The sequence below is a fragment of the Piliocolobus tephrosceles genome, chromosome 7 (assembly GCF_002776525.5).
Source record: "Piliocolobus tephrosceles isolate RC106 chromosome 7, ASM277652v3, whole genome shotgun sequence".
Classification (NCBI taxonomy): Eukaryota; Metazoa; Chordata; class Mammalia; order Primates; family Cercopithecidae; genus Piliocolobus; species Piliocolobus tephrosceles.
The window spans coordinates 133,753,241-133,771,016 of record NC_045440.1 but is presented as its reverse complement, the minus strand read 5'-3'; the positions used below and the strand labels follow the sequence as shown (position 1 = coordinate 133,771,016).

General features: G+C 39.5%; 1 protein-coding gene and 1 non-coding gene across 4 annotated transcripts in view; one reads left to right on the top strand and one right to left on the bottom strand.

Annotated features, from left to right (window-relative positions):
- The window catches only part of ASAP1 (ArfGAP with SH3 domain, ankyrin repeat and PH domain 1), a 314,103-nt gene that overhangs the window by 188,067 nt on the left and 108,260 nt on the right, over positions 1 to 17,776 (top strand). For all 3 annotated transcript variants that reach the window (XM_023223822.2, XM_023223807.2, XM_023223814.2), the window contains exons 8-11: positions 553 to 628; positions 2,055 to 2,141; positions 9,469 to 9,569; positions 16,458 to 16,527. In XM_023223822.2, coding sequence (XP_023079590.1) covers positions 553 to 628; positions 2,055 to 2,141; positions 9,469 to 9,569; positions 16,458 to 16,527 — 334 coding nt within the window. The remainder of the gene's footprint in view (positions 1 to 552; positions 629 to 2,054; positions 2,142 to 9,468; positions 9,570 to 16,457; positions 16,528 to 17,776) is intronic.
- On the bottom strand, positions 6,582 to 6,737 carry LOC111551728. The gene has a single exon (XR_002734445.1). It is a non-coding gene; the product is annotated as a small nucleolar RNA SNORA12 (small nucleolar RNA).

The following is a 17,776-nucleotide window of genomic DNA, read 5'->3' as shown; positions in this document are numbered from 1 at the left end:
TTGTAGGATAAAGCTTTCCAAACCCGTTGGTATTATTGCTTTGAAATCTTGTGTTTCAAATACATGTTGGAACACAGGGATCTTTGAGGAACTGAATGAATTTTGACTTTTCTCCTTCCTTTATCTGTAGTTCCATAATATTTCTCCTTAGAGTGTCCAGATCAACCTCATGATATTCTACTGGTTAATGTGTCTTTCTCTCTCCTTCGAATTCAAATATGGTTTAACTGGGAGGAACTGTTCTATGTATAGATGCATACGCACATTATGAAATCACTGTTTTGGGACTGCAACTGTAATTTCCAGTGTCCTTGTGATATCTTCTATCGAATGTCAACTGGTAGCCATAATTTGTTTGTTGGTACATCTTTATAAAATACCATAATTAGTTTTATAACTGTCTTGTATAGATAAATCCATAGAGAATGAGTATGTATATGTGTATTTTAAGATTTTGTAGGTTATTATAGTTCCTTTTTTTATTTCCACGTAAGGAAACAAATATTCTTTTTTTATATACTGGTGGTAAATCTCTGATTTTTTTAATTGTAGTTTCTTTCAAGATGGCTTGAAAACAGCTGATAAGTTGAAACAGTACATTGAAAAACTGGCTGCTGATTTATATAATGTAAGTTCTTTATAAAATACATGCAATTTAACTTGCTTTCATGGATAAGTATCAGTATATTTGAAATCTGTGTTAGAAAGGTGTTAAAATTTACTGATAAGTATCAGTAAATTTGAAATCTGTGTTAGAAAGGTGTTAAAAGCAGAAAAGATTAAATGATATGTCTGTACAGACCCTAGGGCAGATAACCCTTCAGTTTTAAGTCAGAGAAGTCATCAATGGTCAAACACTCCAGAGTCCTTCTGGGGCCATAAGAGGATCAGGGAGGGGAATATGTAGCCATCAGTTCCAGATGGTTCTCCATTTACAGTTCAGTTAGCATCACATTTGAGTGTTCCTTGGTCAGCAGTTGCAGAAAGAACGTATGATTGTGGAAGGAAAAAAATTGACTCTGAATAGACAAGTTTATGGGGTTTTTTGGGTTTTTGTTTGTTTTTTTGTTTGTTTGTTTTTTCAGACAGAGTCTCACTCTGTCACCCAGGCTGGATGGAGTACAGTGCACGATCTTGGCTCACTGCAATCTCCTCCACCTTCTGGGCTCAAACAACTCTCGTGCCTCAGCCTTTTGGTAGAGATAGGGTTTCACTGTGTTGCCCAGATTGGTCTTGAACTCCTGAACTCAAGTGATCCACCTGCCTTGGGGTCCCAAAGTGCTGGAATTACAAGCGTGAGCCACCACGCCTTTCATTTATAAGGGTTTTTGTTTGTTTGTTTTTGCATATTTTATATTATCTCTCTTTGTTTAGTGTCTAGGTCTAAATGTATATATTAGAAATGGTAAAGTTGTTGCCCAAAAATCATTTGGTGGTAAATAAAAGCTTATATATTATAAGTATGAGTAAATATCCACAATAAAGTTTTAAAATTACGAATAATGCCTTTTATATAACTTTAAAAATGCATAGCTCTGTATTTTTTTCTGATTTTCTTTTAGTAGTTAACATGGTTCAGGTTACAGTTAAGTCCTAAGTGGTTAAAAAAAGCAGCACGATCCCTTGTGCCCATTTCATGCTGCGTAAACTTTGATGTATGCATTGGCCCATTAGACTCCTGCTCATTCTTAGAATTCTCTCCTGGACCATTTAATCACATCATGGTATTTTCATTACCACCCTTTGAAAAACCAGAAGCAAATAATCTCAATGATATTTCTTAAGCTGTTTAGAATAGTACTTCAGAGTTAACTGTCTAGCTTAGATACGTTATTTAATAAGAATGCATCTTACGTTATTCACTAATTTCAAAACCCACTGGTACTTTTATAAGATGAGAAATCCCGTATCAAAAATGAGACAGTGTTAAAGGACTTTTAGTAAGAAAACCAACTATATAATAGAATTGTTTGATGAGTGGTATTTTTGTATAAATTAAACTCTGCCTATAAAAGTATAAATGGTAAGTAATAGAAGTAATTTTTTTTTCATAGATAAAACAGACCCAGGATGAAGAAAAGAAACAGCTAACTGCACTCCGAGACTTAATAAAATCCTCTCTTCAACTTGATCAAAAAGAAGTAAGTGGTTTACATGTTTACAACAGGGCTAACAGTATAAGGTAAGGCTGCTTGTAATACCCTTTGTGTTTCCTGATCTGCAAGACAGGCACAGTGATATATAATATACAAGTATGTAAGCGCCATGTAGAAACTCTTATTTTAGTTCCTTTTCCTTCCTTGTAGGAAAGATGTTCTGGATGTCCAATTCCATGACTCTGGATTTTTTTTTTCTTTGTTCTTTACTTTTTTGAGACAGAATCTCACGCTGTCACCCAGGCTAGAGTGCGGGGGGCACAATTATGGCTTACTGCAGCCTTGACCTCAAGCATTCCTTCCACCTCAGCCTCCTGGGTAGCTGGGACTACAGGCACATGCCACCACACCTGGATAATTTTTGTGTTTTTTGTAGAGATGGAGTTTGACCATGTTACCTTGGCTGGTCTTGAACTGCTGTACTCAAGCAATTCTCCCACCTCAGCCTCCCAAAATTCTGGGATTACAGACATGAGCCACTGTGTCCAGCCCCATGACTATAGATTTTCAGTCCTAGTTTTGAAGACATGCACTTCGGGAGTGTATGCTGAAACATAGTTAGTACATTCTACAACTGTCCTCTTTAGACCACTTCTGTCTTTCTGGGCAGCCAAAACAGGCATGCCTCATTTGCCAGGGAAATATTTTGATGCAGAATCCTATAGAAGCTTTGCCCCTCAATTAGGAAATTTGAGGTGAGATGGTCCTTGGATATTGAAAGAGTATAGAATGCATGGTAGAGGCTGGATGATTGCAGTACCGATCCTTAATTATAAATATCATTTGTTCAAACATTTCACTAACACCTACTGTGTTCCAGGCACAGTTCTAGGTACCAAGCTTTAGTCCCTTCCATCCAGGAGCTCATTATCTAGTCAGCTGTATGAACAATCCATCATGCCTAAAGGGGTGTTGATGCTATTAGAGATACATTGGAAGGTGACTGCAGCCAAAGACAGAAACCTAAAAGACCCAGAGATGGAAAACTCACCAGCATATTCAAGAGGCTGCAGACATTTTGGGGCAGGGTGGGTGGAGGAGTCAGAAATGCAGTTTCTGAGGTAAAAACTCAGACCTGACTATGGAGGACCTTGGGTGTTGCACTAAGGGACATAGACTTCATGATAAGGATAAATTAAATAGTAAGCACCATTTGTTTTCTGGGAGAAATTAAAAATGTGCCTGTTTTTGTTATGAAATTATTACGGGTTAAATTTAAGAGCAGTGGCTCACTCCTGTAATCCAAATCCACCTTGGAGGCCAAGGTGGGAGGATCACTTGAACCCAGGAGTTTGAGACCAGCCTAGGCAACAAAATAAGACCCTGTCTCTACAAAAAATTTTGAAAAATCAGCCACGCATCGGTGGCAAGTGCCTGTAGTCCCAGCTACTAGGGAAGCTGAGGTGGAAGAATCCCTTGAGTCCAGGAAGTGGAGGCTGCAGTAAGCTGTATTTGTGTCACTGCCCTCCAGCCTGGGCAATGGAGCAAGACCCTGCCTCAAACAAACAAACAAAAAAAAATTAAGAGCAATATTTAATAGTAATAACATGAAATATAACATTTTTATAGTTAGTTTTTAAATACTATCACATAACAATAGCAAGTTCACTTATTTTAATTTCTAAAATTTCTGAAAGGGGTTTATGAGTCTAAAACAAAGCAACTCCCATAAAACATGGGAAGCCCTGCACTAGTGACACTAATCTTTTAAAGCAACTCTGAAGGTTTTCTTTATTGAGTGAATATAAGCCTCTCTTTTTCTGGTTCTCCAAATTCAGTTTTTGTAGATGCATTGGGGATTGGTCAAGTGAGAGAAGTCTATAGCACTGTAACACTAGGCATCTGCTAACCTGTGGAGTAGGCAGAGTGGCCAGGAACATCTGTGTACGCTAAGGCAATTTCTGCATCCATGTCATTCAGAGTCTTAGGCAGTGACTACACCTGTGGTTTGAGGCCTCTGACTGTGATTTACGAGAACTTCCAAGTATTAGACCCCCAGTAGACTTCAGACTGAAACACAGATATGCCATACTCTTTGAAGGTGCTTATTACTGACAAATAAATCTTAGGAGAAACGTGGTCTCTTTGAATGATTTCTCAGTGTAAGAGCATTAAAAAGACCCAGGTAGAAGGGAGTACAGGGTGGTAGATTTCAGTCTTGGGAGAAAATTGTGAGGTTTTTGGGGGGTTTTTTTGTTTATTGTTGTTTTACTTACTGGTATGTACTTAACCAGTCCCTACCTTTGTTTTGTCACACAGTATTACCTCCTTCCTACATATGGAAGCTTTCTTGAAAAATAGAGGACTATTAACAACCCGTTTTTGTTTTGCATGGAGACATAAGTATTCTGCTCATGCTAGCTAAAGAACAAAGTTGCATATAAGCCAAAGGAATGTGTACATGATGAAATGCACATGATTTGATTTAATCCCACCCCAGATTAGTAAACGATGAGTTTTCATTAGTACCTTGTCCACGGAGTTTTACGAGTAATAAATTGATCTTTCACAACATGCCTATTCCTTTCTCATGCTGTTTATCATCACTCATTGCAGAATATGTTTAGAAGGTAGTGATTTTTCATGACTGAGATTAAATGTGAGAGGCGACCATCCACAGAGAAGTTCTGATCATGGTACTATTTGAAAAGAATGTCAAGTAATCTTAAAGATTAACTGAGGAATCAAAAGCACCCAACAAATCATTTAGCCTACTCACCCCCACCGGGTTCTAACTTGGCTCCGTTAAAGGAAGTTCCAAGAATTTTAGTTGTAAATAGGATCCCTGGAATTTTGGTAAACTCATTTTTTTTTTTTTTTCTATTCTTAAGTTTTTATTGTCTTAGCAAATAAATGTTGTATGAAATTATATTAAGTTTTTATAATAGCTTAATCTACAAAAGAACTATTTGCTACATAACTGTTTTTAGAGTTGAAAGTAGGTTTTTGTTTTGGGTTTTTTTGAGACGGAGTCTCTATCACCCAGACTGGAGTGCAGAAGTGGAAATCTCACTCACTGCAGCCTCTGCTTCCCAGGTTCAAGTGATTCTCATGCCTCAGCTTCCCAAGTAGCTGGGACTACAGGCACGCACCACCGTGCCTGGCTAATTTTTACATTTTTAGCAGAGACGGGGTTTCACCATGTTGGCCAGGCTGGTCTCGAACTCCTCAAGTGACCTCAAGTGATCTGCCCATCTCAGCCTCCCAAAGTGCTGTGATTACAGGCATGAGCTACTGCGCCTGGCCTGAAAGTATTTTAAATGGTGATAAGTAATATTTAGGATATACAGAATTACTCCAAAAATTATACCTTTTTTGTTTGAGTTCACTTATGGACTGTCTTAAAACCCCATCACATTATGGTTTGCAAGTTTGACAGATTCTGTTTCTGTTCTACTCATGTCACAGTATCTGTCATGTAGCCTGGTACCGGAAAACTATTCAAATATTTAGAAAAATGAAACAGAAGGAATCTTTTGCCCACTCCATTCATACCTTGCATTAGAAATTTTAGGCTTCTGTAGTAGAGGTTTAGTTTTAAATTGGATACCAGAAACATTTATAGCCCCATTAAATGAATGAGTGTGTAATTGCTTGCACTTTTAAAAGATTTGAGACTCTACCTCTTAATAATACATTTTATACATTAATAAGGTTTTCAAATAAAAAAGTGATATGTCTGTACTGCTAATAGAGAATAGGAAATTAAAAAGATTTTAAGTTCATTGTTTATGTTTTATATTTTTGCCCAAATGAGTTTTTCTTTTTCCTGAATACATAGTTAATTTCTGTTATGCTATCAAAGGATTCAGAATGTATTTCATTCCTTCAGTTTGTGTCAGTTTTTAAATTGTTATTAATGTTAATAAATCTCCAGTATCTACTTTCTCAGAAAAGAAAATCCTCTTTTCATTTGTCTAGAGTGCCCTGCTTAGCAAGCTGAATGGCCATCATTTCTCAAAGTGCGCAAGTAATAATTGGTGTGACTTTATTAAACCATGAAACTCATTCATAGTGAATTTAGGATTGTTGATACTAAACTTCTGAAACATACTGCTTCCTTCCTGCTCAGTTTAATGAGGTCAAAGCCTGGAGTTTAGCCACTTTATTCATCTTTAAAAGCATATTAGTTTGATGTAAAGCAAGGCCCATTCAATCTAAGAGTTTGTTATTCAGAATTTGTTTACTTAAACTGGTAATAAATATATAAGGAATGTCTTAATGGTAAATTTACAGAATGTAATCATTTTTGTAAGTTGTTAGCATCTGAATCCTTGTATAAAAGAAGTATTTTTATTTTTTAAACTTAGTGTTTTATTTTAAAGGTTAGCAAAGGTTAAGATTAGAGATACATAGTTGCTTATTTATGATTGAGTACCTAGTAGTGAGACATCCATTTTTGTTTTTGTTTTTTTGTTTCCTGCCACATGTGGGAGCCATTCTCTGATGGAGGAAAGGCGTGAAAGGCTTGAGAGAGATCTCTTTGTCACAGGCCTTTGCCAGCTCCAATATAATACATGTGGCAGTGTTAGGCCCATTTGAAAACTTAACAAATGTGCCAAAAAGAAAACTACCATGAGGGATACATAGTTTTAAAGCATTCGGACAGACCTAGGAATTACACAGGCAGATGAAGAGGAGTCTAGTTCTGTAACAAGGGTTCCAAGGAAGATGGCTGTGAGTGAGCACAGTATACAGGGAGATTTTAGATTTTGTTTTTAATGTTTCTAGGAGATACAGATAGGGCAGAGATCCCTGACTCCAAATTCATAATTGAGTAATTTTCATGTGATTTTGTTGGATTAAAGCAGAAAGCCCTGTGGATTTCTTTAATCCCTGCCTCTTGTTTTGTCCCATGCCTCAGTTCCCTGCAACCCGATCCATTTTTCTTCATTAGCATTATGAACACACTGCTGCCTCTCTTAAAAAAGAAAAAAAAAAAATCCTATTACCACTGTTGTTACTGAGGACTGTTGCTGGAGGTATTGTTAGGGGAGGGCTTCTCTTCTTGCTTGTCTGATATTTAGTACAGTCCCTCAGTCCTACCTCCATTTAGAAAGTGTGAGAATATCTTTTAGGGAGAACTTAGTGAACCACATTACTATGGAATTCAAGTCTATAAGGCCCTGATTAAAAGTGAACATTTAGGTCAGGCATGGTGCTCACACCTGTAATCCCAGCACTCTGGAAGGCCAAAGCAGGAGAATTGCTTGTGTCCAGGAGTTCAGGACCAGCCTGGGCAACATAGTGAAACGCTATCCCTACAAAAAAGCAAAAATTAGCCCGACAAGGTAGCACACACCTGTAGTCCCAGCTACTCAGAAGGCTGAGGTGAGAGAGTCATTTCAGTTTGGGAGGTTGAGGCTGCAGTGAGCTGTGATCACACTATTGCGTTCAGCCTGGGCAACAAAGCAAGACCCTGTCTCAAAAATATACATATATATTTTTGAAAAGGAAATATTTAGGGAGAATTTTGCAAGAAAATCCTAGATTCAAGTCCATGTCCCGTCTCTCCCAAATAATTAATCTTGTCCAATTAAAGGTTTCATATGGAGGGAATCTGGCCAGTTATAAACAGAGAAATTATTCAAATAGAAAATAACTCAAGTTTGTAACCTCTTTAATGTGAGTCAGCTTGCCTGGTTAAGTGTGCAGTAAGCTCCCAGTAACCTACACAAGAGAGCAGGACAGTGATATGGTGAGAGTGTGAGCATCCGTGTCAAAGCCAGGGCTTATGTTGTATACTCAGGATCCTTAATACCTGGCTTTTAGGAGGTATTCAGGACATGCTTTTGAACACAGACTCTATCATGTATAGAATAGCCTTACAAAGGTACATTGTCCTAGAGATTTTCCTTTGACTATTACTTACATTAATTTTGCATCACTGAACATACATTACTTGGTCCAAAAAGATCCTGAGTGTCAGAAAGAAGCCATCCTGGCCTTAAAGGTATTTTGTACACAAGTCAGTAAATAGCCAGTGATTGGTTCAGCTTACCTTGACACTATCACATTTCAGGTGTTGTTTAATGACTGGATATATTTAAGTTCTTTTCCCTTGGGGAAAAAATATAAAAAAGTCCTGCTGCAATTTTTGGCTGTTACTAGATTTTCTGAATAATTCATTTTGGATTTCACTGAGGTATTGATTCCCTATACATACACATTTGAGGTTTGTCATCCATTTTATCTTGGTAAAATATGTGTGTGCCTGATGTTCGTCTATTTAGCCATGTTTCTGTTCTCACACCATATGACCTGAAATAAAACCTAATGAATACAGACTTTTGATTGTCCTATCACCCAGAGTTTATCCTGAATCTAGAGGTGTATGTGTTTTCTGGTATTATCTTTACAGTGATGTTTTCTGTGTACATTATATAAAATGCTTAAATTATGGATAATATTTTCAATGAAATTAACTATATTTTCAAATGTTCTGCCTTTTTTCTCTGTTGCTTTTGCCCTTCCTGATCGAAGTCTAGGAGAGTAAGTCAATACTTTTTATGAGAATATATTGTCCTACTTGTATGTCTAAAGACCATGTTCTCATTCTGCAGTTCGACGTTGCTGATTTTATTTCTTACATTTTCAAAATGTAATGGCTGTTTCTAGTCATGTAGTCCTTAGAACCTGTGGTTAAGTATCAGTGAAGGGCTAATAATAAATCAACCTTTTTTGCATCTGTGTTGTTGGTTTGGCCCTTGGCACCCTCCACGACATCATACACTTTTCACTGCTATAGAATTGTCTTAATTTTAAAAATGTGGTTATAGGTATATTTTACAGAGCACTAATTACAAAACGAGAAGCATAATAATTGTTAAAACCTCACTTAGAAGTTTCCCCTTTTATTTGGGAGTATTTTGGCAGAATGTGTAAAGGGAGAAAGGTACAGCCTAAGGGAAGAACATGTTTGGGTTGCATGGACTTTATTTTGTGGTCCACTTCACTTTTTCGAGTCCCTTCTGTGTTTGCCTCTGCTGCTAGTATAAACTGGATTCAGTCTTACAGTAGTCTGTCTGCCAGTGCATTGTGCTTGTTTGAAATCAGTTCAGAGTAGAGCTGGGTTTTGAACTAGAAATCAGAGACCCAGACCCCAGCTCTGCCTCGGACTTACTTTGTGACTCTAGCAAGTGTTTAGCTGCCCTGTTTCCTCCTCTAAAATAAAGACAAGGACCTGGCAGCTCTTTAAAGTTCCATAATTCCCTTAGACCCAGACTAGTGCCAAAGGCCCAGTGGCAGAAGAGAGTCAAAGATGTGAGAATTGTCTCCGGTTTTTGTTTAATCTGTGGTTTTTCTTTCCTAGGATTCTCAGAGCCGGCAAGGAGGATACAGCATGCATCAGCTCCAGGGCAATAAGGAATATGGCAGTGAAAAGAAGGGGTACCTACTAAAGAAAAGTGATGGGTATGTATGAGCCTGGCCCAGTATCTCAGTGTGTGATTAACCTAGAAAAGGTTTCCAGCCTCTCATATAGGGAAACACACTACTTTACATTTTGTAATACACTCGCTGCAGACCTTTAGCGCACTGGTGTTCTTCAAGTAAGTCTGAGATTTAACCAACTCTCTTTAGAAGAAACAGTAATTGCTCTGTGGCCCCTAAATGGCACTTCTGACTTAAAGAGCAATTATAGGAAGGCAGCTACTGAGTAGCACGTGCAGCAGACAAGTGCTGACCTCATACCCACCCACCTCTCTGCTGTTTTTGTTTTGTTTTGTTTTGTTTTTGAGATGGAGTCTCGCTCTGTCACCCAGGCTGGAGTGCAGTGGCGCAATCTCGGCTCACTGAAAGCTTTGCCTCCCGGGTTCACACCATTCTCCTGCCCTCAGCCTCCCGCGTAGCTGGGACTACAGGCGCCTGCCACTACGCCTGGCTAATTTTTTGTATTTTTACTAGAGACAGGGTTTCACCGTGTTAGCCAGGATGGTCTCGATCTCCTGACCTCGTGATCCACCCGCCTCAGCCTCCCAAAGTGCTGGGATTACAGGCGTGAGCCATCACGCCTGGCCCCTCTCCGCTTTAATCACTACAGTTTTCTCTGCCTGGTTGCCCACCAGGCCACCCAACCTTGGGTGTCACCCTTGAGTCCTCTTTTGCCTCTTGTATTATAGCCAATCTGGCAAAAGCCATTCTATTTTTAACTGTGAAAGTAATATACTCTTGCCATCCCTGCAGCCCCTGCTCTAGGGTGAGCTGCTGCTGCCATCTCTCTTGGAGTATTCAGTAGCCTCCTAACTGGTCTCTTATCACTCATTCTTTTTCTGCAGTTCACCTTGATACAACAGTTAGAGTAGTCTTTTAAAAATCATAAAGCACATGATGTCATTCACCTGCATAAAATACTCCAGTGGCTTCCCTTTACATATAGCATCTCAACCCTTCCTTCCTGTCCCACCTCATCTTGTTCCATTTTCTCCCCTGATCCTGCCACATGAGACTTCTTTTCTGTTGCTTAAACAAATGATTCTGCTTCACAGTAAGTGCATAAGTAGAATCTTCATTATTCCCTTTAATAGGTTTCTCTTTCTGGGGGGAGGGAACAGGGGACAGGATCTTGCTCTGTCTTCCAAGCTGGAGTACAGTGGCACTATCAAAGCTCACTGCAGCCTCCCAACTCCTGGGCACAAGTGATTATACCACCTCAGCCTCCTGAATAGCTGGGACTACAGGCACATGCCACCATGCTTGGTTGATTTTTTTTTTTTAGTGTAGACAGGGTCCCTCTTTGTTACCCAGGCTGGTCTTGAACTCCTGGCCTCAAGAAATTCTCCCACCTTGGTCCCCCAAAGTGTTGAGATTACAGGCATGACTCACTGTGCCTGGCCTGTTGTCATTGTTTTTTTAAAAGAAAGCTCTTTGTTTTCTGATTACTTGTGGATATGTACTCCTTGGTTTAATCTGAGACATGTACATTTTTTATTGTAGTTTGTTTATTAAAATTATAAATATTTCTCTTCTGAATTTCTGGGGTCATTGACTGTTTTGCTTATTATTCTATTCATGCATTCAACAGAGATATTTTGAGTCCTACTGTATGTCTAGGACTCACTCTTCTAGGCTCTACAAAGATGGAGCATACAGCATTGAACAAAAGAAAATCTGGTCCTGATAGAGCTGACATTCTAAAGAAGAAAACAGACAAAAAATACTCAATATATGATAGATCAGATGGTAGTTAGTGCTATGGAGAAAGATCAAGAGATGCAGGTGGTGTGAGGGATGGCAGTGGTTCTTGCTATCATACAGGTGGTTAGGGAAAACCTTATTGAGTTGATGTTTGAGCAAAGGAAGTGAGAGAAATCTACACAGATACTTGGGAGAAGATGGAGAGTCAGGAGCATGCATCTCATGGTGACAGATACCTGAGAGTTCAGTGTAGCTAGAATAGTGAGCAAGCCAGGAGGTCATAGGAGTTAAGGTCAGAGGAACAGGGAACCACTCCGTTGAGATGAGGAATCATTAGAGGGTTTTGAGCAGAAGAGTGACATAATCCGACATGTTTTGGAAGGTTCTCTCTGACTACCAAGTGAAGCACAGTCATGGAGGGTGAAAGCACAGAAACAAGGAGACCAGTTAGAGGGAGGGCTGCCTCAGAAACTTAGATGGGAGCTGATGGTGAGGCCAGGGGAACCGCAGAAGAGAGGGTAAGAAGTGGTCAATTGTGGATAATGGAGGTAGGGCCAACAGGACTTGCTGATATGGGGTATAGAGAAAGAAAAGCATCCCTAGTACAGCATCTGGCTCATTGTAGAATCAGTTAGCTTAATCCTGCTGTGAAAGTAAAAGGAGAAAAGAAATACAAACTAACAATTCACAGCTTAAAACTGGGCTCTAGAATAGTGACCAAATGCTAGTCCAAACTGCATGAGATCAAGTGTACATAAATTGTAAATTCCATAGTTTATCTTGCTGAAAAGCCTCAGGCTCAGCTCCTTGTTCTTCCCTGACATCTGTGGTATAGACATCTCTTGGAAATATGGTAACCTGTTGTTCTGTCATCAAACGGAAAGTTAATATTGTGTTCCGTTATGAGCAACAGTGTACTATTACATATCTATTGAAGCAAAAGTATAAAAGTCATTTTTTAACACTGCTCACCCGAAATCACAATGTCCTTCTTGCAATTAGAATTGCCTAATTCTAAGTGAAGCGGTTGAAATCTGTATATCCAAGGAAGATCAACAGTCTTTTCGTAAGTGTTGTGTAGTTCAAACCCTAAAGTGTTCAAGTAAATTATTATCTTGAGAGCCCCTGTGTATGCCAGCCACATGCCCAAGTACCTGCTCACTCGTCTCATTTAACACCTTTTACAGAGAGATTAAATAATTTGAGATCAAACAGACAATAAGTATGAACACCCAAATTTGAACTGGGTCTTCTAACTTAATGCCAGAGTTATCTCCCCTTTGTTTTTCAAAGGGACCACTGCTGCTGTTGATCACTCTAAGGATATGCAAGACATTAACTGGCACAAATTCACCCCCTTGACTTTTGGTCTCTTCCTTCATGTACTCATTCCACACACATACATGAAATACTCTGGTGTATGAGGCAGCCTGCTAGGTGCTAGAGGTAAAACATGAATGAGATATGGTCCTCACCCTCACTTTGACTGCAGTCTGTTGGAAAGAGATACAGACAGAGCTGCTGGATCATAGAGTTGGAAAGGAGGTTGGAAGTCAGGTGGTTCCACCTCCTAATAATTGCACAGATAGCAAAGATGAGCACTAATAACCGGGAGTTGCTTGTGATTTCTGTGGAAGAGTAAAAAATTAAAATGCTTATACATGAAAACAGACTCATTTGCAAACAATAACCACTGATATGTCCTGTGATTTTTCTCTGAAGTAGTATTTGCATTAGTAATTTTTGACCCTAGCTTTGGAATGCTCTTTATTACTCACAGAATTATTACACAATTTGAAAAACAATTTAAAATTTTAAAAAATAATTTTTAAAAACTTTATGGACCAGAGGCAATTATTGAGAGGCAAAGGAGCAATTGCTTTATTATATTTTCTCATTATATGTACAAAGATGGGCATTATTGTCTTCGTAATACAGAAAAGGAAAGTGAGTCTCCAAGAGGTCAAATAACATGAGCAAAGTCACATAGCTAGAGATCGTGCTGAGATCAAAGCTCAAGTGATCTGGCATCAAAGTTGAAACTATCTGTTTATACGAGACCATTTTCTAGTAGAATTTTCTTTTCTGGAATTGTAAGATTCTAGCGTGGCGTAATCGGTAATTGTGTGTGGCACTGTCTGTGAGCACCAGATGGCAAGAGTTCTTGGTATGTCCATTCAGGAGCTATGCAGACTGGAGCATTTGTAAAGCTTTCAGTACAGAGTGGGGGAGATCACAGTAATTCAGTCTAGTCCATGGAAGTCTTGGGAATAGAAGCTATCAAAATGTTCACAAAGATCAGGTGCTGGCTGGGCACGGTGGCTCATGCCTATAATCACAACACTTTAGGAGGCCGAGACAGGCGGATCACTTGAGCCCACCAGCCTGGGCGACATGGCAAAACCCTTTCTCTACAAAATTTAGCCAGGCGTAGTGCACGTGCCTGTAGACCCAGCTACTCAGGAGGCCGAGGTGGGAGGATCGCTTGAGCCTAGGAGGTCAAGGCTACAGTGAGCCATGATCGCACCACTGCACTCTAGCCCAGGTTACAAAGTGACATCCTGTCACGCACAAAAAAAGATCAGGCAATACTGTTCTCAGCTGTGCCAGGAGATATCTCAAGATTGTTCCCTTTCCTCTGGCAATCTGAAAGTTCCTCAATCACAATCTCTGTCAACCCAGAATAATGCTTCTGTGTTACTTTCCTTGACTTTATTAGCAGCACAAGAGAAGAGTTTGTGTGTGTGTGTGGGTGTGTGTGTATTGTGCTTCCATAATATACATGTGTAAGTAAAACTAATGAGTAAAGACTTAATAAAATGGATAAACTGAGGCTTTAAACTATTCCTGAAGGTTGAATAGTTTGATTGTTGAATTGAGTGTTTGATATTTAAGGATGACACTGGTTTTGGCTTAAGTGTGTACAGGGTTGCCTCACCTATGTTAGCAGGCTCTTGTGAGAGTAAGACGGATGCAAAACTCCTTGCAGAGAGTTAGTCACGTTAACCAAATGTGGCTCTGATTAGTTGAGAGATGCTACCTCTAATCAGACATTTCCTTGGTCAGTACTTCTAGAAGAAAGTATGTGAGTTAGCGCTAATTTGAGGATGGTTTATCAATTAGTAGTTAAATTACCTCCTGAGCAAGGCTAGCATTTTGAATACAGTATGTTCAATTTGCATTTGGTTAGATGGTGTCAAATTCCTACTTCCCTCTTTGAAGCATGCTTTAGAACAAACTGTGCTTCTAGTAGTTAAATACACAATATTATTTGTGTTTAGAGATGGTTTTAAATTTATGTTGTGGCAGCTTTCTTAGAGGACTAATTTAAGAAGGAAAAGAAAAATACAAGATGATACTGTTTTAAATGCCTGATGCCTGGGAAAGCTACAGTGGTCTCCTGATGTCATTTGTTTCCACGGCAACAGAAGGCCTTCAAAACTTTCTTCCAGCCTAGGGAATCACTGTTCCCTGCCCATTTCTTCTTATCTGATGGAAGTAGTCTCAACTAGTGCATTTGCACCTACCTGCACTCACGCAGATCTGCCACACATGCAGTCTTTTGCCTGTGCCTGGAGCTTCACACACACACAACTCTTCCAAGTTTGAATTAGTTCTCTTCGGTTTTTTTTATCCTTCAATATCATCAAATCACATTTTTCAAAATGTGTATCACTTGTAACTATTTGGGAATGGTTTGGTCACCATTTACTTCCCTATGCAAATCATGAACAGTTTTTGCTCGGGGCTCTGAGGCACTATTCTGTCTCTGGAAGATGCCTAAAGGGGTGGTGTATGAGTTACCAAAAATGATGATGATGCATTCTTGAGCCCTGGCTAAGCTCGTCCTGTACATCCTGAGGCAGTTCACCCCTCGCTCCTTGCATGGCAGACTTTTTGAGTTACTTTAATTTTTATTTTTATTTTTTGTAGATATAGCATCTCCCTATGTTGCCCAGGCTGGTCTTCAACTTCTGGGCTAAAGCAGTCCTCCCGCCTCAGCCTCCCAGAGTGCTGGGATTACGGGCACGAGTCACCGTGCCCAGCCACTTTCTTAATTTTTAAAAATCAATTATTAATAGCAGAAGTAATCAATTGAACATTCTTATGAAAGATTCACCGATATGGTTGAAAACTACTTATTAACACCACCCCTAACAGGTTTGGGTCTCCTTCCTAGAGAGGAGTTATTATGATATCAGTGTAGTACCTGTAATTCATTTATTGAGTCTCCTGAGGTTAGATTATTATTGTTTCTATTTCCCATTTTTACTGTCCAAAGCAGTGCTACGGCCGGTCATGGTGGCTCACACCTGTAATTTCAGCACCCTGGGAAGGCGAGGCGGGCAGATCGCTTGAGCCCAGGAGTTTGAGACCATTCTGGGCAACACGGCAAAACCTTGTCTCTACAAAAAAATATAAAAATTAGCCAGGCATGGTGGGGTGTGCTTGTGGTCCCAGGTACTCTGGAGGTTGAAGTGGGAGGATCAGATGAGCCTGGGAGGTCAAGGCTGCAGTGAGCTGTGATTGTGCCACTGTACTCTAGTCTCCAGAGCAAGAACCTGTCTCAAAAAAAAAAAAATATAAATAAATACATATATAAATATATATATATATATATATATATATGTATGTATGTATTTAAAAAGCAGTGCTGGCTGGGCACAGTGGCTCACACCTGTAATCCCAGCACTTTGGGAGGCCAAGGCTGGTGGATCACAAGATCAGGAGTTCGAGACCAGCCTGGCCAAGATGGTGAAACCCCATCTCTACTCCCAGTACAAAACTTAGCCAGGCGCAGTGCCAGGAGTCTGTAATCCCAGCTACTCGGGAGGCTGAGGTAGGAGAATCGCTTGAACCCGGGAGACGAGGTTGCAGTGAGCCAAGATCATGCCACTGCACCATTCTAGCTTGGGCAACAGAGCAAGACTCCGTCTCAAAAAAAATTTAAAAAGCAGTGCTGTAATGAGCATCCTTGTACATGGCTACCTGTATGAATTACCTTCCACCTGGGATAATAAAAGCCAACCAGGATTTTGTTTTGGGGGTTGGATTTTTTGGTTTGGGGAGGTTATTTTGTAATTATTATTATGTATCATACTGTATCCTTGCATGTCCCAGAGTGAATCAGATACTATATCTAGTTGTGTTTGACTTCCTCCTTAGGATCCGGAAAGTATGGCAGAGGAGGAAGTGTTCTGTCAAGAATGGGATTCTGACTATCTCACATGCCACAGTAAGTATGTTTCTTAATTTACCCTGCCCATTGTTAGGTTTTCCGGCCTCATAGGCCAGAAAGCAAACACGATTATGTACTCAGTAGTAAAAATTTGCGCAAATATATTTATGCATTTGGATCAGAAATTTGCCGATAATCCTTTACCAAAAATAAGGTTTTGTCTTGTCCTGTGGTGGTCGGCATCATTCTTTGGCATCACTAGACACTTGTATTTTTGCTCTCTCAAAATGAATAAGGTATTTTGATTTTGTAATCTTATCTTTTGGGAAATATTGATTGTTCTGAAAAACCTAGGTTTTTGAATTATAAAGATGACAGAGGCTGTTCTTTGCATGTAAAAATAATGTAGGAAACATAACAGTAGATGTAAAAACCTTGGTGGTAGTCAAAGAAGCACACAGTAAGTTTTGCCCTTTTTAAACCAACAGAAAACTCTTTTCAATTCTTAAAAATGCAGAGATTGTAGTGGAAAATGTACCAAGCGGGAATGGAAATGGTAAAGTATATGCCGATACTTTTTTAATGTGCTTGCTGTGTAACCCAATAATCTCAGTTTCGATTTTAAAAACTCATTAAATTACAGTATGCTGTGCCAAGTGATGTCCTTGGGGCACTGCTCAATGAATTGCCAACAGAATAGTGGAAATGAGAGAAGAGTGTTTATTATGTTGACAATTTTGTATGACTTACAGTTGACTTTAGATACCTATCAGGCAGGAAAGGAAGTACCACTTACCTTCATAAACTTTATTTCACTTAATCCTCCCGACAACCCATGTGGTGTGATAACCTTCATTTTACAGATGAAGAAACTGAAGCACAAAGAACAACTATAATTTGGCTAGTAACTCACAGAACTGGAAGTTCAAACTCGGATGTCTGTCTGACATTAGTCCTTGTGGCCCTTCTGTCTCTTCCTGCAGAACCCATCATCTTACTACACTGTAAACGCCCCCTTGGGCACCTACCTAGTCCTGTTCTTCTTTCTGTCTTCAGCCTCTCACACAAAACTTGACATACAGAAGGCTCTTAGTATACACTTGTGGCCCAGTCCTTTGTGGTAAATGACCGCCCACATCTTAAAGATTGTTGTCCTTTATGAAACTTGAGCAGCTGGATCATCTCTGTCCCTTGCCCCTCGCAGCACACTTTCAGTGATTCTTCGGAGGAATTCCTCAGAGGTCTTCAATTACCCTCAAACAGCCCAGCTGAGATTTTTAGCTGTCATGCCAGTTGTGTCCGGCTA